Source organism: Sceloporus undulatus, chromosome 2, assembly GCF_019175285.1.
Source record: "Sceloporus undulatus isolate JIND9_A2432 ecotype Alabama chromosome 2, SceUnd_v1.1, whole genome shotgun sequence".
In the NCBI taxonomy this organism is placed as follows: Eukaryota; Metazoa; Chordata; class Lepidosauria; order Squamata; family Phrynosomatidae; genus Sceloporus; species Sceloporus undulatus.
The window spans coordinates 261,814,014-261,835,246 of NC_056523.1; the positions used below are offsets into that span (position 1 = coordinate 261,814,014).

Consider the following 21,233-nt stretch of genomic DNA (forward strand, 5'->3'; position numbering starts at 1 on the left):
TCACCAAAGTGAGAGTTTTCCCTGATCCCCACCTCCACCATAATCTAAAGACTTCATGTTTTCCCACCAGGGAAACCATCAATTATAGGGACCATCAAAACACCCTCAATGAGGATTTTCTCAATTTCTATCTCCACTGGACACCACCCTTCTTTATTCAGTACTGCCACCACAGACACACTGTCTAAATCCACACTTTCAGTTAAATAGCGTTCTTGGAGGCTGACAATACATAAAGGCAAAAGCAATTCTTTATTTAGAAACAATCATAACAAAGCAGCATAATTATTTATTACATTAAAACACCACACAGTCTTTCTTCCACTGCTCTCTAATTAAGTATCTTTAAAAGCACTCATTTATTAATTAACCTGAGTGACACTTTACTCCAAATCTTCCATAACCTTTCACCCAGACAATCAGTCAACTTTCTCCTATGCCCCCAATGATACTCCACTAACAGATTCTGCTCCAAAACTCTGCAGAGCCAAGAGTTAAGAACTGTTGTAATGTAAGACAGCCAGTGTGTCATAGCATCAAGGTTCGATTTTTCACTCAGCCATGAAACCCCCGATGACCTTGGGCAAATCACATGCTCTCAGCTTCTGGGGCAGGCAATAGCTAATCTCTTCTGAACAAATTTTGCCAAGAAAACCCTATTATAGGGTTACCATAAGTCGGAAATAACTTGGAGGCACACAACACACACACACAGTGGCAAGAATAGTGGAGCTTTTCCCCTGAAAGGAAAGCAGCCAAATTAGACAAAAGAATTGGGGAGGCTCTTTTACCTGAGAGCTGCCAAGTAAGGCCTTATTTACCTTAGGGTCAGAAGAGGCAACATCTCCTCACACCCCCATTGTGGATAGGAATTGGTCACTTCATGGCCAATCAATGGCAAGTGGAGTCTTGCATGCATCCCATGGACCCTGGTGTCTTGTCTCCCATTTTGAACTAAAGAATCAGTTGCCATTTCAATCAGCATCTATTAGAAGAATTGAGGAGAGGGTGATGGTATAATTGGGGCTATGACGTCTTGCCACTGAAAATGCCACCCAAGTGGCTACTCCAAAAGGCTGCTCCCCCTAGGAATCTTTCTGCCTTACCCCTCTTAAATATCCTTTCTTCCAAGTGCTCCTATTCCGCCTCCCCTGTGGTCCTGCCCTCCCCTCTTTTCCCTCACAAGACCTCCCCAGCCTCATTCATTTTGCTCAGTTCCAGCTAAAGAAGACTCAGGCCTGAAGCAGATGGGCCAAAAGGAGCAACTTTGGAGCATGGCATGCAGATGACACACGTCCCTAAAGTGGCTAGAAGCCACTCTGAGGCTACTTAAGTTGGTCCAAAGCTGCCAGCAAAAGGAGCAGTAAAAAACTGCTCCTGCCAGTGGATCATTTGAGACCCCAGTGGTGGCCTGCTTTGAGAATGGGCCATACAGTCCCCAGCTAATCATGGACCGTTCCTTCATGCCCATCTGCTTTGGGCTTCAGTTAATCATTTCTTGAAGATGGTTAACAGACAGATAAATCCCACTGACTCTGTGGGCCTACTCCAGAGGAGACTAATCAACAGATAGCTAAATCCCACTCACTCCATGACAAGAGACTAGTAACAGAATTCATGTTCACCCATTAGTCCAATGCAGAGGACTGGTATTGAAACTCACCAGAGCCCAGAAGGAAAGAAATGCATCCAAGGCTACACTTGGAGGAGAAGGAGAAGGAGAAAGGCAAAAGAGGACCTGACTTGGGAGACCAAGGGCTGCTCATCTGCTTTGGAGAACCAGGATCCTCCTCCCATTTCTTATCCTCTCTACAAATCCAGCTCCTTTGTTCCCTTCCTTCAACACTTCCCTACACCACCAAACTGCAGAGGCATTTCTCAGCAACCACCTCTTTAGCAGATCCTTATCAGAATCTTTTTCTTTCTCAGTTCACTATTTGATCCACCAGCAGCAATTCCCACCTGGCTTCCTTCTTTCCATGGTCCTGGCTTTGTTTGCCTTTAGAAAAGAGGGAACAACTGATGATTAGTGCAACACCCTTTTGTGTTCTTTTAGGCATCCCAGGGTGCATTGGTGCACACTTTTGTAAGAAACAGTGATCTAAGTAGAGAGTTTGGTAGCAAGTGAAAATAGCAGCTGATATTGATGGTCCCCTGAATTAATTGACTCTTGTGTATATTCTACAGAACAACTGTCTGTCTTAGAAATGGAACATTATGAAAGTGCTGGGAGAATAGTGAGACATACATTGAATGAATGAATGAATGAATGAATGAATGAATAAAATCCATGACATAGGAATTAAATCTGTTTCTCAAAAATAATTTAAAATTACCCTTAGAATCACATAAATGAAATCAAAGTGTTACAAGTGAAGGGAGCCCAGGTGGCACAGTAGTTAAATGCCTGTACTGCAGCCAGTCACCCACAAACCACAAGATTGCGAGATCAATACCAACCAGGGGCTCTGTGTCGACTCAGCCTTGCATCCTTCTGAGATCGCTAAAATGAGTACCCAGCTTGCTGGGGGCAATTAGCTTACACATTGTAAACTGCTTAGTACATCAGTACTTGCTGTTGCTATTGCTACTCAATTTTTATTTATTAGATTTATATCCCATTCTTCTTTGAAGGACCTCAGAGTGTTATATGTGGTCCCTCTCCCTTTTAACATCACAACAGTCCTGTCTGGAAGGTTAGTGTGAGAGATGTTAACTAGCCCATAGTCAGCTAGGGAGCTTCATGGCTTAGTAGGGAAAGTTACTATCTACTCTGTTTCTAGCCCAAAACTGTATCTGCTATACTACACCAGAGCTATTTTAATCTGAAATAAAAGCATTTCAAAATAATTTCAGACAATTCAATCACAATAAACTGAGGCTGTGCCATGCCACATCTGGAGAACTGTTGCAGGGCATTTTGGAATAAACTGCATTGAGATTACTTTAGAAGCATGAAAGAAAGCTAGAAGCTTCTGTTATGAGATGTCTCAGCAGTCGCCAAAACCCATGTAGTGCAAACTCTGGCCCAGTGTCTTGAATGTAGTTCAAAGATAAATATTGTTTTATTTCATCCTTGCTTAGCTGACAACTAGTTTGCAAGGAACATCTGTTTTTTAGGTCAGTTGGTTTTACATTTGCTTGCATGCTTGGCTTCTTGCTGCTGAAAAGCTCTTTTTGCTTTTAATGTTGCCAACATCTTAAAGTGTAATGGCAGCAGGATAAACACATAACAGAATGCAGCTCTTCTGTACTCTGTTGTTTTTGTCCTTTTCTCCCCCCCCCTTTTTTTTTTTTTTGGTCAGGCAATTGTCAAACCTAGAGATTCAAAAATCACGTTTTAACCTGCTTAGAATATGTTTATCTCTAAGGTTTTAAGTAAGGATTACTGGTAGGGCTATCACACATAATAGAATTATGTTCTGTTCGTCTGTGTACTGCATTCGTTTATGTTTAGAGCTCCAGGGTGTCTGTTGTATTATACAATTATTTGTACACTGCTGAGTTTGCTGAATATCTTCTTTCCGTGTATATTTCTAGCAACTAATGGTGAAGGATCTTTCAACCAGATTAATTTATCACAATAAGGGACAGTGTGGAAATCTTGGTGTGGTTTGTTGAAATCTAGGTTGTTCTCAGATGCAACTCTGTCTCTGCTAAAAAGTCATACTTCGTTAAACGGCAGAGACCACAGCCTGACCCCAAAGTTCATTATTAGTTCATGGGCTCTGCCTTGTTAAACCATGGCTTGTTATGACATCTAAAACAACTGTGGGGTTTTTTTCCCCTAGCTTATTTTCCCAGTTTATCATCCTGAAACATGCTGAAGTGTGAGAGAAACTGAAAACTAACTGAAAATGGGAGAAATCTGGTTTGTTTTGACATATGCCATGTCATCCATGGTTTAGTCATGTTTAACACAAAACATGGGTTATCATGAGCTGTATTGACCCTTTAGAAGGGAATGGTAAAGGCCTTTTTCTGAAGCATAGTCTCTGTCCATTCACAGTAGGGGAGAAGAACAGCAAGATAAATGAAGACAAAATAAAACTTTTTTTTTTTGTCTTTCTACATCTCTCTCCAAATGATTGTTAAAAACACAGAAGAAGGAGAATAACTGAGGAGAGATAGTTTGTGAGCAAGCTGATACCTGTCATGGGTAAGGTTGATGCTAGGAATAATCTGTTCTTAGAAACTGGTGGACTATGGAATGAATTTTTGTAGGCTATCAAATGCATGAATGAATAAAAGAAGTGTGTGTGTGTGTGTGCGCGCGTGCGTGCGTGCGTGTGTGTGTGTAAATATAGTTATAGAAATGGTTTGTCCAATGGCAGTTTGAGTATTCATGTGGAGGCAAAGACCTTCTAACTATCCCTTCTGTAGCTCTGTTCTACCTTTAAAGTTTTTCTAGAGACTTGGTCAAAATCCTCAGTTGATGCTTTTCAGGGTTCTAAGATCTACAAAATTCCCATGTGTGGGGTAGATTTCAAAAATCACACTTCACCCATTCTATTCATGGGGTCCCATTAGATTATAGGCTCTTGTGTGAACAGAAGAGTGTCATTGGCCCTAACCCATAATATTAATGAACTGTTTTCTAATATTTTTCATGCCTCAGATGGTTTCATGTCACAGGAAAGAATTTTAAAGATGGTTTAACTAGTTTTTGTTATATTGTTACCACAGGGTGAGTCTCCCTTATCCAGAATTCCAAAATCCAAAATATTGCAAAATCCAAAATTGTGCACATGGGTAGGTGAGATAGTAATACCTTAGCTTTCTCATGGTTCAGTGTACACAAACTTTGTTTCATGCACAAAATTATTAAAAATATTGTGTATAAAATTACCTTCCGGATATATGTATAAAATGTATACAAAACATAATGAATTTCATGTTTAGACCTGGATCCCATCTCCAAGACATCTCAGTTATGTATGGTGTAGTGGTTTGAGTGTAGTGGATTGAACTCTGGAGACCAGGGTTCAATTCCCCGGTCAGCCATAGAAACTCACTGGGTGACTGGGGTGGATCACACCCTCTCAGCTCAGAAAACCCTGTGATAGGTTCACCTTAGGGTCACCATAAGTTGGAAATGACTTGAAGGCACATTAAAAAAAATGGAAATATTCCATAATTGGAAAAACTCTGAAATTCAAAACACTTTTGGTCCTAAGCATTTCAGATAAGGGAGACTCAATCTGTATATTGTAGTTCTTTAGTGTGTTAAAGAATAAGTAACATAATTTCCACTTCATCTTTTCCATGGTCATTGTATGCAGTGCTTTATGAACCAAAACTATAATGTGAAAAGGTCAACAAATGAGTTTGGGTGTCATTTATATGAGGACAGATTTTTGCTCTAAATATCACCCATTTTATATTGTTAGTGTTAAGACATAAGATTGCATAGGGCATAGTCATTAATGGAGTGTTGTTATAGTGTCTATACAAATATACCAGTATGATTCGACTTTAACTGCCATATCTGCATCTTATGGGGATCCTGGGGTTGTAGTTTGGTGGGAAACAGAGTTCTCTGGCTGGAATTAATTACGCCCCCCCCCCCCAATGCAAATATCAGTACAGTATTGGCAGAATGTTGTCATTCCAGTTAAAGTGGCATCATACTGCTATAATTGTGTAATGTAAAAGAGCCCTATATTTCAGCCAGAGAAATAAACTTTTGCTTTGGACTTATCAGTAGCAGTAAAATATTCATTGTGCAAACAATGTCTTCTTTTGGTACAAATAAGAAGCACATTACTGCTGTTCTCTTGCTAGTTTCTGGTTTCTCTTGCAATGAGAATAAAGATTTCTCTTTACTAAGCAATCAAAAAGCCTTCGAGAAATTACTAAATGAGAGTTCTAAAAAAGATAAAAATAGCACAAGTTAGTAAAACAGACTGGTAACTTCTTTTACCAGGTGCATTTTGCTAATAGAAAATAATTGACAAGTTAATTTCACTTTTTAAAAATAATTATTTTGACCAAAAGTTTGTTTAGAGACATTCATTTCTTGATATCCAAGTGCAAGTTGCTCAGTTTTGCATGGAATCAATATGTTCAAAGGCTGGTGTTTGTTTAAAAACAATCTTGGCTTATAATATCCTTACAATAACAGAATATTTCTTTGCCTTTACTTTTAGGTTGACCCCCTCTTTACAGTGCCTGCACCTCCACCTCCTATTTCCAGTAGTCTCACACCTCAGATTCTGCCTTCCTATTTTTCTCCATCTTCATCCAACATTGCAGCCCCAGTTGAGCAACTTTTGGTACGGACTCGTTCAGTGGGTGTGAATACTTGTGATGTTGGAATAGTAACAGAACCTGAATGCCTTGGACCATGTGAACCTGGGACCAGTGTGAATTTGGAAGGAATTGTATGGCATGAAACTGAAGAAGGTAAGATGGTTGTTTTCAATTTTTCTCTAAGTTTTCATTTTGTTTCAAATATATATTGCAGAATATTGAACAGTATTTTATAACTTGAAGCAAATCTTCAGCCTATTCATTTGCATCCCTTCCAGTGATTCTAGGCAGCAATTTTTCATTTGTTTGGGGTTTTAAAAAACTCATACTAAACAATTATACTAACTGGCTTTATTGTCTGGATAAAGTTGAGTAGATATTTTGAATATTCAGTGTCTGAAAAATAAAATTGTTCATAGAATCGCAGAAAAAAGTTAATAAAAATATGCAATACTAGAACTATATTAAAATATATAATTTTGTTGAAATAGGGCAGGGAACCGTCTGACTAAAAAAATTGATGTACAGCGCTGTGTAAACTTACAGCGCTTTATAAATAAAGGTTAATAATAATAATAATAATAAAATAACATATGGACAATCTGTACATGTATCTACATTTTGTTGTAAAATTACATGTGGTTTGTGTTTGCAATTGTTCATATTTTGCTGTAAAATGAGTGAATGTCATTTGTATTTGAACTGAAGATTTCTGAGGTACATCAGTCTTTGTGATGCAGAAATTATATTTCAATAAAATGGAGGTAAAAGTTGTTTAAAAATATATAGAGAATTTTCTGGGAAATAATGGCAGAATTGACACTTGGCTCAGGAATGGAATTTGATAAAATTGTTGTTAAAATTAATGCAACTTGTAAAAAACAGATTTGTCAATTGTCTTTCAAGAAGATCTTCCTTAGTTCTTGTACCTCTTTTTGTTCATGGCTGAGTTGTTGCTTTTCTCAATTTTATTTGTGCTAGTGGTGTAGATTATGGGCTCCAAAAAGAACTGTTTCAATAGATTCATTTAGAGATATTGTACTAGCCTAATCACCATAATAAACATCATTCAATCCATTATAGAGACAGTACATTATCCTGTTTGTTTGAATAGTATTTAATTAATCGTGATTTAAGAGTTTTTCATTGAAAACAAGATAATCCACTTCCAGAGTGCAGAACAACATAATGAACCAGTGATAAATCCTAACATATTATAGGTAGTTCATCCTATGTAATGATAGAAAAGACATCTCCAAAGTGCCTAACACTGTTTCTTTGAAAATCATTAGACAGTCTGACATACTGGCTTTTATATGGTTTCAGCAATCCCTTTCTTTTCTGTGTGTATGCCTTCACCATAATCATCAGTGAGATTGACCATTTTAGGTTGCTTTTAAAGTATATATAAATTCTATTTATAAATATCCTGACTGAAATGGCTACCTGTCTTGGCTCCAGTGTTTTCTTTCACAGAATTGCATTAGCCAGGAATGCTTGGCTGTGAATTGTGGTGACGTGAAAGAGCATTACCTTTTAATAGTGTTATTCTTGCTGAGTAAACTAAACTTCTGACCCCCAATGAATTAAGAAGTGATCCTTGGTAAAGGGAGGGGGGCAGCAGTGTGAAATTTTATAATATGTTTTTGTGCTCACAAGAATGATGTTCTACTACTTTCTTGCTCAGATACACTTAGTTGAGGAATCTTTTCCTTATTGGTGACTGATGTTTGGTCCTACCAAGAAAATCCTAGTAGTCTTTATCTGTTTTGTTTGTGCCTCTCCAAATCTGGAACTTTTGTGTGGCATTAACAAAACAAAATAAACACTCTACCTGCAGAGCCTTTTTGAGAACAGAATAAAATTGTTACCTGCTGAGGTTTGGTTCCAGGAGTCCCTGTAGATAACAAAATCTGTGGATGTTCAAGTCCCATCCCATTCAATCCAATGGCATTAAAAATGGTGTTTCTTATGTAAAATGGAAAATCAAAGTTTGCTATTTGGAATTAATGCTTTTTTGAATATTTTCAAGCTGTGGATGCTTGGATCTGTGGATAAAAAAATCTGTGGATTTTGTATCAGGATAACAAAAATCTTCTTCGTGTCTTACACAATGTAATTGATTGATTGATTGACTACTTTTATATACTGCCAGCTGGCAAATCCTCCAAAGGTGGTTTGCAGGCTGAAAACCTAAGATAAAAAAATAGCAACCAGAGCAACAATACAGCCAATTTTCAGTACTAAGATATTGAAAAGCCAACAATAAAATCAATTATAAAGCAGGAAGTTAAAAATTAAATGTCTGCCAGAAGAAGGTCTTAACATGACATTGAGGATACATGGTGGATATCCCTGTGGAAGCGTTGCCACAGATGAGGAACTGTTGATGTGATAGCTATCCATCATACTGTTGTGAGTAGCAATACCCAGACAAAAGCCTCCAAGTTTGATCTTAATGAGTCAGAAATAAATAAATAAGATGCTAACATTCATAAATCATTAAGAGTAGATAATCTTATGTTGGTTATTTTGTTAGCTTCTTAGAAAGGAAAGAAGACTGCTTTAGAACCTGTTTTAACAGGAATTCATTTGCTATATATTGCTATCTGTATGTAATGAAAACATTGTTTACTCTTCATTCTAAACTCTCTAGTGAAAATAAATACTAATTTTAAGGATATTAATTTTATAGAAACTTTATTCTACATTATCTTCAGAATTTGTTTAGAATGATCTGATTTGGAATTGAGGTGCATTTCCAGCTAATAATCCAGTGTTACATCTGCCCTGGCATGTCAGGTTGTTGTTTTAATGGTACTTATTCTACATCATAGAGTACAGTTTATTTAGGGCTGTGATATGGTGCATATGCATCCTTAAATATCATTGTGGGTAAAGTTGTGAAAGTTATTATTGGCATGCAGTGTGAAACAGGATTGGTTACTTTCTAAGAACTCTTCTAAACTGTTACCGGCTTTTTAAATGTAACCATGATACTGGAATGTCAACAACTTATTCAGGAAATGCTTGCCCAGTTTGTGTCAACATGTACAGAAGGAAATGTCTAGCCCCACTGCTCTATTGTCATTTTCTTCATCTGGAAAGTCAAAAGAGGTGAGGTTCCTGTTCACATCAAGAGTTTCCACACAAATAAGATCCCTGATTTTTCCATTGTCTTTGCTCATGTGAAGAACCTACACTCTTCAGTGAAGTATCCTCAAAGAAAGAGTTCTCATTTTCATTGTGGCATCCTGAGGTTGGCAAACAATTCCTTATGGGAAAAGAAATCACACTGGATGTGTTTGAAAGCCTAGATGTCTAAGCTTACCAGAAATTGCTCTCTCAGCTCCCCCCATACCTGGATTTTAGCCAGAAAATATTATTAGCCTGTTTTCTTTTTGTAAAAGTATATTGTTCTCTATCTCCTCCTAAGATAGTAAAGAGAGACCAGAGAACAGGGAAGTGAAGGTAGGGAGCTGGGGGTGAGGTTGGAGCTGCTGGGCACCATTGGGCAGCTGTTACACAGCCTGACAAAACTATTGCATGAGAAGGTATGGCATAATACCAGCATAAGTCACCATCAGGATTCTGGCTTGAATATTTTATTTTGTGTTCATGGTTGTTTCTGGGTGAACTCTTTACTGTGTGGTAATATAGGGAAAAGTCTGTTTCTTGTATAGTGGCTGCCTGGTATTTGTAATAACATGAAATGAGTTGTTAAATAAAGTAATAACTATGAATGCTTTTACACACTGACAGCACACGAGAAGGCATGACAGAGTTGTACCACTTAACTCCCATCTTAGCTACCAGCCGCACTACCACCAGTTATGCCTTTGGAAACTATATGAAATGATCTTTCAATAGTTTCAGCTGTGATACAAAAAGCCATATACACATACTGCTGTTGAACAGGCAAAAAAGAAACAGAAAAAGAAAGAAAGACAGACAGAAAGAGAGAAGAGAAGAGAAGTGACAACCCTCTACCAGTAAACATACAAGTGTACCCTGTTGTAGAAGACAAAGTACAGTTTGGTAAAAATAAAAGAAAAAGAAATTATTAAACTTCAGTTTTACATTTTATGTAATGTATTTTGCCTATTCAATGGAAGACCGTTCCACCATCTGATATTGCTCAGAGATTCAAGGATCATGATGTAGTTGCACTCCCCCCTTCTGAACAAGAACACAAATCATCTGGACTTCAACTAAAAATTAATGCCTGTTACATATTAACTTCTCTATTCTGGTACTGTCAAGCCAGTCTCCTTGTCCTGTGTTTTTATCATTCCTTCCTTTCCATGTCCAATCATTAAAACATCAAGTTAAAGACAGTGTTTGTGTCATATATTGGTTTTTCTCTGTACTACATCCTCAGAACAACATTGCATAATGCTTTTAAATTATTTGTATTCAAATTTAACTTATTCTGACCCTTTCCAGGAGATCATTATTTCCTAAGAACAGGATAAAAATGAAATAAAGATTCTGCAGATTTTAGGCAACTTTAAAAATTTGCCACAAAACTGATCTTATTCACAACTGATCTTTTTCACTAGTGGAAAGGAATAGTTATTCAGCCCAAGCCTCAGCCAGTGCAAGAGATACACCTAAAGTATGACAGATGGCCATTCAATCTCTGTTTACATACCTCCAGTGAGAGAGAATCTACTGCTTTCCAACCCCATTCCACTGTCAGCTGCTTCTTACCATCAGGAGTGCTTCTTCATGCTTATTTAAGATCTCATTTCTTTTAATTTGTTGGTTTGAATTCTCCCAGAAGAGAGACCCCTTCAGGTACTTGAATGTGTTCTCTTTATGCTGAAAATACCCAACTCCTTCAAGTTTTCCTCACAGGACATGACTCTCAGACCATTTACCAGCTTGGTCAGCCTTCTCTGGACATGTTGCAGATTGTCAATACACTTCTTAAATTGTGATGCCCAGGTGAGATCTGACAAAAGCAGAACAGACTAGTACTATTACAGTCTGCCCTCCCCTTACGTGGGGGATCTGTTCTGGACCCCCCTGCATAAGGGAAAAAATGCGGATGCTCAAGCCCCATTCAAGTGAATGGGGCATGTGGCCTGTGGCGGCCTGCACCATTGCTTCTTCCATCATATGCTGGAAGCCGCGTATGAGGCGGCCGCATATGACGAAGGCACACTGTACTTCTCTTGCCATGGATACTATCTCTGTTGATGCAGCCTAGAATTTTACTTTTTGGGCTGGGGTGGTGTTAGTCTCACAATACTGCTGTTCTTATTTCACTCATTTTCACATTTTTATCGGATTTCTAAAGGTATGATTACAAATAAAGAAAAAAAGAAGCTGAAGAAAAAATTGGTGGGGAGGCTGTGAATACCGTTTATACTGAACTATAAGTTAATCTAAGTCGAGGAAAGGTTTTGAGGCCAAACGTATGGATTTTGATATGACCCGTGGATAAGTCAAGGGTAAAACTTAGGTACATGTTACAAAGGATCTAAAGGATGAAGTAAAGGAAAACAATGCCAAAGTATTTACAAAATTCCAGCAGGCATAACTGTTTCTGCGCACACTGGATGGATAAGAGAGTAGAGGAGGGTCAGTGCTTCCATGACAGATTACACTCTTGCCTTTCACCAGGGGATGGTTCCTATTCTTAATAAGAGTTAAAGTACAGTATTACATTGACCCATGGATAAGTTGCCTCAGGTGTTTCTGGTCAATTTTTTGACTAAAAATTCTAGATTTATACATGAGTATATACAGTAGATATTTTCTGACTACTGAAATTAGATGGATCTTTTTCACGTACATATAATGCTGCCAGACTAGGTGTCTTCTTAGTCGTGAATTATGTCAATCCTAAGGCAAACCTATTGTGGTGGTTCTTTTGGCAGAATTTGTCCAGCTGGGGGTTGCCCTTGTTTTCCTGTAAGGATGAAAGAGTGTTACTTGTTTAAGATCACACATTGTTTCCATGGTTGAGAAGGAATTCAAACCTTGGTTTCCTAGTCCAGCACTCAGACAACTATACTATTCAGGCTCCCTGGGCTAGGTAACACCCTTCCTAAATTTCTGCATCTGATTTTTTTTCCTGCCTAAATATAAATATTGCATTTGTGTCTGTTAAAATTCATTTTTTTAAGTCCAGTTCTCTAGTATTTTAATGCCATTTTAAATTTTATCTTTTATGGTATCACCTGCGTCTCTCAGTTAAATGTCATTTGAAAGTCTAATGAGTATCTCTATTGTTATTTCATCTAAGTCAGTTATAAAGATATTGAGCCAAGGCAGAACCATGGAACACTCCACTTGTCATTTCAGGATGACAAAGAACCCTTGGTGGGCATCCTTTGGTACAGTCTTATCAGCCAACGTATTTCTCCAGTTAAAAGCCTTGGGAAAAATCTGCATGTCTGAGCAGGAGATTACAAAGTTGGTTATGGTTGTGGTCATGGTGGTGATGATTTGAGCTGTTAGGGGAGGTTTCAAGAAAAGATTGAAGACAGGTAGGGTAACAGCTTGCCATTAATGACATTAATGACATTTCCCTGCTGAAATAAAAGTGGCAGCTAGGCAAAATGACAATTATTTCTTACACTACATGCTGCATTAGTTCATTGCAAAGCAATTTTTTGTGAAGCAACTGAAAATGTGTTGCTTTGAGAATCATAAGAAACTTTTCACTTCATCTTCTTTTAATATAAAAGCCTGTAGTTGTTTAGATTGACAAATCTCTGTAACATGTCAGCCTGCATTAAAATGAAGTATCTGAGTAGAGAACTCGTTATATTACAGCATTTGGGCTGTGACGTAAGATAGATGAGGATCAACATAGTCAGCCTTGGTAGTAACTTTCAAATAGCCCATAGGTTTGCCAGATCCTGAGCTCAAACAATTTTTAGAGGCAAATTTCAAGATGTTCATATTGAATCAGATATTTGGTGGCTGTAGGATAGGCTGCATATTTTCTTCTTAGTTCAGCTGCATAAACCTCCCATATTGTATGGCAAGAATAGTTGGTGGGGTGAGGGTGGAGATAGTTCCAGCTACTGCTCCTAAGTAATTATTGTAATTGTACCAGGTGTAGTTTTCTTTCAGTGACCAGCAAGCTGTAAGGAGGATGCAGAGAAGGAGAGACTTTTTAAATCAGCAACTGAAGTTTACAAATACAATCATTCTTAAGCAGCTTAGGGCCAGAATCGGGTCGGAACCCCGCTGTCCACAAGGCCCACTCCCAAGGCGGACCATGAATACAGGGGTCAGCTTGTGCCTCCAGGAATCAGAAAGACTGGAAGGCAGCTTTGGCATAGGTTCAGGCCACTTTGTAGGTCTGCATCATGCAAATTCCCTGCCTCCAAAGTGGCCAGAAGCCAGCTTGTCTATTTCACACTTGTAAGGAGTAAGGAGCATATTGGTCACTGATCAGATGTAAGGATAAGGCTGCTCCCTCTTCCTTAGGTTTTCAAGGACAACTGCAGTCCACCTAAGTTCACCTCCTCAGCTGATCAGTGGCTGGTAGGATGGAGTTCTGCACAAGAAACCCCTCCAAGCCTCTGGTGCATACCCAGGGCAATAGATGCTCCTTCCACTGTGCCTAAAAAATATCTCTGCTGGGTTATGCCAGTGTCTGTAACCAACAGGACACTAGACAGCCTAAAGTAAATATTCTCTTTGCTGGACTGAATTGCACCCTTATTTTGGCTCTGGATGTAGGAAACACTGAGTTGTAGCCATGAGAAGTTTGTTTTGATGATGACATACTTGTCTGTATGCTAATCAAGAGACAGCATCTCCACGCCATTGGCTGAAGAAAAAGCTATCAGGTTGTAACATTTGTTTCTTCTCAGATTGATGGAATGACATTTCTGTTGTTGGAACAATGTGTTTTGTTATGCAATAAGTGTAGAATTTATTTTTAAAAAGCGGTATTCTCATTGGAGAGCCAGCATTGTGTAGTGGTTTGATGTTGGACTACAACTTTGAAGACCAGGACTCAAATCCCCACTCAGCCATGGAAACCCACTGGGTGACCTTGGGTAAGTGACACTCTCAAACTCAGAGGGAGGAAAAGGCAAACCCTCTTTGAACAAATCTTGCCAAGAAAACCCTATGATAGTTTGCCTTAGAGTTGCCATAAGCTGGAAACTTGAAGGCACACAGCAACAACATTCTCACTGTGCTTTGTCTTGATACTTCAAGATACATTTGGAAAATGGAAGTAATGAAAATTTGTTTATTTGTACTTTTGTCAGCCATAGATTACTTTTCAGCTCTCCATTCATTATCTGATAAGAAGGAAAACCCAAACAAGATTTTTGTTATTTGTAGTGCTACCTTCCTTTTCTATATTTTAACAGATATTGAAGCTCATTAAACAGTGCAGTTGAATACACCCCTACTCAGGAGTGAGCCTCACTAAGTAAATACAGTGTGGCCATGCCGCATGTAGGTGCACTATACACAGCTTCAAGCTTATGCTGAAGCTGTGTGACAATAAAACATACAGCATGAGTGCCTGTGGTGCACTTGGCGCCATGAGCACACACCCCATTGTTTTTGATGGGAAGCAGGCATACATGGAATTCCCCTTACACGGAGGGATCCAGAACGTATCCCCCATGTAAAGGAAGGCCCACTGTAGTATATAGGATTGCAACTTAAAAGAAGAATCATCGGTGTCATGGGTGTAGGGAGAGCTGTATGGCCATGCTGACTCTGCAACTGGGCCAGGAAGTCTTCTAGTTATTTTTTTTTTCCTGATATGCCATGCTTTTTAGCTGTGGCCTTCATCCGATATCTGAAATTCAGCTTTTCGTCTGTGTCCTTATGAAAAAGACCAGACTCATCAAAGGGCATGTCTTCGATTGCCGCTCTTGCATGAGGTGTTAGGTCAGAGCATCTCAGACAGGCACAGATAAAACCCATTTGTGTGAATTCACGTATGACCACTCGAAGAAATGCAGTTACAGGTAACCAACCTGTCCATATCAGGTTCAGATTGGTTGATATAGTTTATAGTCCTGATCTGGGGCCTTATTGGATGATTACTTGGGCCTTGCAAATAGCATATATAAGGCTGGCCTGAATACACATAGACACACACAGAGCGCCTTGATAGCGCTGCCTCATCCTAATCCAGCAAACAGTTTCCAGCAGGGAGTACAGTTGTTCTGTCCATCTGGTTTGTTTGTCATTAACTTTGAACTTTTGGTCAAGAGATTGACTTCTGCTTTCTGATGTTTACTTTGCCTTCCAGTTTAATCCACATCTTGTTCTATTATGAATTGCCCCATTTGTAGTATTATCAAAGTTAAGGGTAGTCAAACATAAAACCATGTCCATAGACATATTTGGCAGAGGGAGGAAAAGCTCACGAACTGTCAGATCAAAATCCTGCCTCCAACACACACCTTTTAAAGGCAGAATTCAAAGATATAGCTGTGTATCAGTATGTAGAGAGATCTTGTAGCACCTTTGAGACTAACTGAAGTAGACTGAAGTCTACGAAAGCTCATGCTGTCAACTTCTTTCTTTCAGTTAGTCTCAAAGGTGCTACAAGATCTCTATATACCTTTTAAAGGTTTTAGAGTCACTTACATGTAGACTATACATGTTAAAAGTGCTTTATGTGCTTTATTTGTTTGCTTTTTTAGGAAACTTATGTTAAATCTATTGACTGCCTCACTATCAGCTCCATTATTCTCAACAAAGTGTGTGTGTGTGTGTGTGTGTGCGCACACACACGTGTGTGTGTGTGTGTGTGTGAGAGAGAGAGAGAATTCATAATAAGCACACATTTTATTCCAGCTGCTGTGGGATAGGAAGCCAATCAGCAAGCGTAAAAAGTTTGTGAATCTCTATTGAATGATGTACAAGGAGGGATGAAAGCTGCACAAAGAATGTTATTGTTTACACTGCATGATTATGGCCACAATTGTACCATTGACAACACCCCATAAGGATCCTCTTTTGTCTTCCTTTTTAAAAAGGGGAAAAAATGCCTACTATTCTTCAGAAACATCTAACCAAGATTTTTGGATTTAATTTGTATTTTATGTAGCACCTTACCTCAACTGTACGGTTGCACACTCTGTGCTCTCAAAAAAGTGGGCTTTCATTACCAGTTGTATTTCTTTCATGAGTTATGTAGAAATGAGTTGATTTCCAGTTATTCTATTATTTACTAAATACTGTATTGTTAAATTATGTAATACCATTGGCTCTCTCTATCTATGGATTTTTTATCCATGGATTCATCCATCCATGGCTTGAAAATACTCAAAAATAATATAAATTTCATATAAGGGACACCTTTTCATTATGCCATTGTATTTAATGGATCTTGAGCATCCACAGATTTTGGTATCCATGGCAAATCTTGGAGCCAGACCCCAGTAGATAGCAAGGGGCCACTGTGAAAGGGTCAATAGAAAATGTAAACATCTGACTTTACACTGCTGTCATAGAGAAGCTGCAATTAGAAAAAAACATGAACAGGGGAGGTCAAATATGTTTGAACCAAGAAAATTCATGCCTTATCATTATAAATGTCTACAATGTATAGATCACTGGTAATTTAGTATAAGGTAAGTTTTTGAAATATTTATTATAATTTTTGGATACAAAATAAAACTACTGAAATATATTTTTCCCTGTAGAGTTCAAAAATGTGAAAAAAAATCCATTTAAAATTTCTTTGTATTAGAAACAGCATATGGCTTTCAGGGAAATGTAACATGTGTCTCAACTGCATCTGTTCACTCCTAGTTTCTTCCAGAGTTTGTCTTGTTTATTCATATTGAAAAGCACAGATGTAACGTTAGTCCTTTATCACATATTGTTTTGACTGTAGTTTAAATAGCTGATTGAGAATGCCTGTGGGTTAAATGTGCTGGTAGTTGGAAATAAGTTCCATTAGACTCAGTAAGATTTACACTGAAGTAAATATGCATAAGATCAGACTTGGTCTCATATTTCACTTGGGCAACTAGGGCCAACTTGTTAAAAGGAAATCAGCAAAAGTCACTTTTCATAGATCAACGAAGCTATCTTTTTAAAAATCTAAGGCAGAAGCCTGAGAAAATATAATTTTATTCTATCTGGCCACCTACTTCACTTTCTTATCTGTGGATTATTGTTGGATTATGATTATGGAGACAAGGGTTCAATTCCCTGCTCAGCCATGAAACCTACTGGGTGACCATGAACAAGTCACATGCTCTCAGCCTCAGAGGAAAGCAATGGCAGACGTCCTCTGAACAAATTGTGCCAAGAAAGCCCCATGATAGGTTCACCTTAGGGTGCCATATGTTGGAAACAACTTGAAGGCACACACCTCCAACAACAACGTGTGGAAATAGCTGTTGCTTACAGTGTGAAAAAATCTGTTAGAAATCATAGAATCATAGAGTTGGAAGAGACCATTAGGGCCATCCAGTCCAACCCCCTGCCATGCAGGAAATCCAAACCAAAGCATCCCTGACAGATGGCCATCCAGCCTCTGCCCAAAGACCTCCAAGGAAGGAGACTCCACCACACCCCGAGGGAGTGTGCTCCACTGTCGAACAGCCCCAACCGCCAGGAAGCTCCTCCCAATGTCCAGGCGGAATCTCCCCTCCTGCAGCCCGCACCCACCGCTCCGGGTCCCGCCCTCCGGAGCAGCAGAAAACAAGCTTGCTCCCTCCTCAACACGACATCCCCTCAAACATCCAAACAGGGCGATCATATCACCTCCCAACCCCCTCCTCTCCAGGCCAAACATCCCCAGCTCCCTAAGTCATTCCTCATAGCTCACTGTACTACCACATAAATAAACTATAATAGTTACACCAGCAATTATCAACATTTTATTATAGAAAACTGCTCACACAATTTTGTGATGGTATTAAACTTCTTCACTGATGCCTTACCCTTGTCTGGAAGTCACTCCTGTTGTTTACTATGTTCATTTTTTGTTTTTAAATCTGATGCTTAGAGAGGATAACATCAACATTCAGTTTCATAGAAAGCTAATTTAAAGCAAATATTCAAAAAGCGAGTGGGTTTTTTGGCCAAATAATACCAAGATTACAAATCCTTTCTCTCCTACTTGGGTTAGAAATGACATTTTGGAAGTCCAATAACAAAGATGAAGAAAGGATAATCAGAGAAAAGTTTCAACTCTTGCCCTATTTAAAAACTAGCCCATTTCCAAAATTATTTTCAATGAAATAAAAGCAAAACTAGGGAGCACCATTTCTCCTAAGTATGAGCCATTTGAAAAATGGGTGCATTTGTCTCAGAAGCTTAATGATATTACTTAACTGAACAAATTGTTGTTGGCTACAGCAGATTAAACTAAAGTCTATTCAGGCCAGAATATTTGTGTCTCCTTTCAGGTAGTGTGGTGGCTACTTTGGACTTGGAATTTGAATTGGAATAGTTCTCCTACATGGTGTTCAGCCATTACACAAAGCAGCGGACCTCAGTATAAAGAGAGTTATTTTGTAATTTTTGCTTGGTGTAACCAAACCAACTGATTTTATGAGCTGATTACTGGTGCAAAGTGGCATATACATCCTGATCTAAATTGGATGTATTCTGTACTAGGATGCTTCACTAAACTATGTCCACGCCATTGTATTTTTGTTTTCCATTTATGTTTGTGAAAGCTGGACAATGAAGAAAGTTAATAGGAAGAAAAGGAACTATTTTGAGATGTGTTGCTAGTGGAGAATTCTGCAGATAACATGAACTGCCGAAATTGTAAATAAATGAGTCCCCCCCCCCCCCCAAAAAAAAAAACCACTTGCCTGTTTGAATGAAAAGGTGACAACTTGCAAAGTGGAGGAGAAGAGAAAGAGTTTAGTCTTTCTCATCAGGAACTTCCAGAGCCTGAGAGTACATGAAGAAAGTGCTCTCCAAAAATGCCACTGAAAGTGACAAGGCTAGGAGAAGGTCCTTATGAAGATCATAAAACCCAGAGAGTCTCATGCAGATGAATGCCATTTTTCAAATATTCTGGTCTACAGACATATAGAGATTTATATGTCATAACCAGACTTTGAATTCCACCATTCCCTTCTTCTGTGTCATGTCTTTTTAGATTGTAAGTCTCAGAGCAGAGAACGGTCTAATTAAAAATACACTGGTGCCTCGGGATACGAAATGATCGGGTTACGAAATTTCTGGGATACGAAAAAGTTGGATTGGCAAAAACTGTTTCGGGTTACGAAATTCATTTCGGCGCGAAATTCAAATGCTGCAAGGTGCAGCTATAGGCTTTCCAGTGCTAACGGAAAGCCTTTTCGGGTTACGAAATTTTCGGGTAACGAAAGGAATGGCGGAACGAATTAATTTCGTAACCCGAGGCACCAGTGTAATAATAATTGTAAGCCACTCTGAGAGCCTTTAGGACTGAGGAGCGGGGTATAAATACAATCAATCAATCAATCAATCAATTGTACTCCAAAGCAGGACAGTAGCCAGCATTTTGTTACACAAAACAAAAAAAGAAGCACACCATACTTACGAATGTCTATTTTCATGTTACCATGGCCCTGAATTTGCAAGACTCAAGTGGGGATGTTAATAGCATGGTCTGTTGGAGGTTTCATACATAGAGTCACTATCTGTTGAAACCAGTAAGACACAGAAGAAAATAAACGTACACATATGCCCTGTCAAGAAATGCACATTGCAGCAGCCTGCCCATTGTGACAAAGTCCATTTTCTTTTTGGAATGTTTCACCAGAGAACTTCAGTTGACAAACAAACATCAGCTGCCTTCCTGATTCTCAATCAAATTACTCATTAAATTAGGACATTTGAAAATTTTCAGTAGTACATCAATGTTTACCAAACCAGCCAAAGAAACCAGAGCCTTACACTTGAATTCTGACATCTAATCAACCCAAGGAGAAGTTTAAAGTACCTTTTAGGTAAATGTAGAACTGTTGCAAACATAGGTCTTTCAGTTCATTATAAAAAGGCTGTAATAGAACTTTTTCATTTCTTCTTTTGCAGCATAATCACATTGTGAGACATACTCTCATAAAACACATTCTCCCTGCCAAAATTTTTCACAGAGAGGATAAATACCCTTGATTCAGCTGTCTAAATGACAGCATGCTGTAATGACTATTAACATTAAGAATGGGGTCATTCCTGCAGCTCTGTAATTAAAATCTTAGGAATCCAACAGTATTAAGCTTTATATTGACTTACAAGAAGCAAGTTCTCCAAGCACACAGAACATTTTCCATGACGTTTTACATCTCAGATGCAAGGGTAAAGGTGACAATTGGGTTGCAAACTGTTGGTGACAATAGGAATTACAAACCTGTCCAGATGAGAAAGGTGCAGCTAATAAGCTAGAGAAAATGTATTTTAAAGCAACACAATTTAATGAGACTGGTGGAAAGTGGAAGGCATCCTCTACTCAGATAGACAGCATGAGTCAAGTAAACCTGCTAATTTGTTTTCACCTTCAAGGAGATTTAGACACTCTTGCATCTTGGCAATAGCACACAATGTAATTGTTTCCTGCTCCTTAATCTTCAATCTGGTTGCCTAGGATTAGCATGCCTAGAAAAGGATGAAATGTGGGCTGAATTTGCTGCACTGTTCCCTGTCTTGTAGTCTTTGGAGAAGCTGCTCGTGGTTTGTAAAATGTAAAAAAAATAAAATAAAATACAGTAGTGCTTTTAAATATGTCTGATAATGGAAATTGTTTGCACCAGGACAAAGTGTGTCATAGTGCATGTTGCAAGGCGCAAGATATACAATGATAGTGTTCGGTGGCAAGGCTATTGGTTGATTCATTCAAAAATTAATTTGATATCAAGCAACCCCCCCTCCCCCCAGCAGCCTCATCTCTCTTTTTGGCTGTCATTCAGCCAAGAGAAAAATGCTATACAGGCAAAGCCTGGGGACAGCTTTGTGGTGAGGGATAGTCTAATGTCAGGATGTTTATCAATAAGGTCTGTTTTTAATTCAGCACTAGCAGC

General features: G+C 38.6%; 1 protein-coding gene across 5 annotated transcripts in view; it reads left to right on the forward strand.

The window, feature by feature from the left end:
* ZNF608 (zinc finger protein 608) overlaps window positions 1–21,233 on the forward strand; it is a 148,637-nt gene that overhangs the window by 64,890 nt on the left and 62,514 nt on the right. For all 5 annotated transcript variants that reach the window (XM_042451506.1, XM_042451505.1, XM_042451508.1 and 2 more), the window contains one exon: window positions 6,150–6,405. In XM_042451506.1, the coding sequence (XP_042307440.1) occupies window positions 6,150–6,405 (256 nt within the window). The remainder of the gene's footprint in view (window positions 1–6,149; window positions 6,406–21,233) is intronic.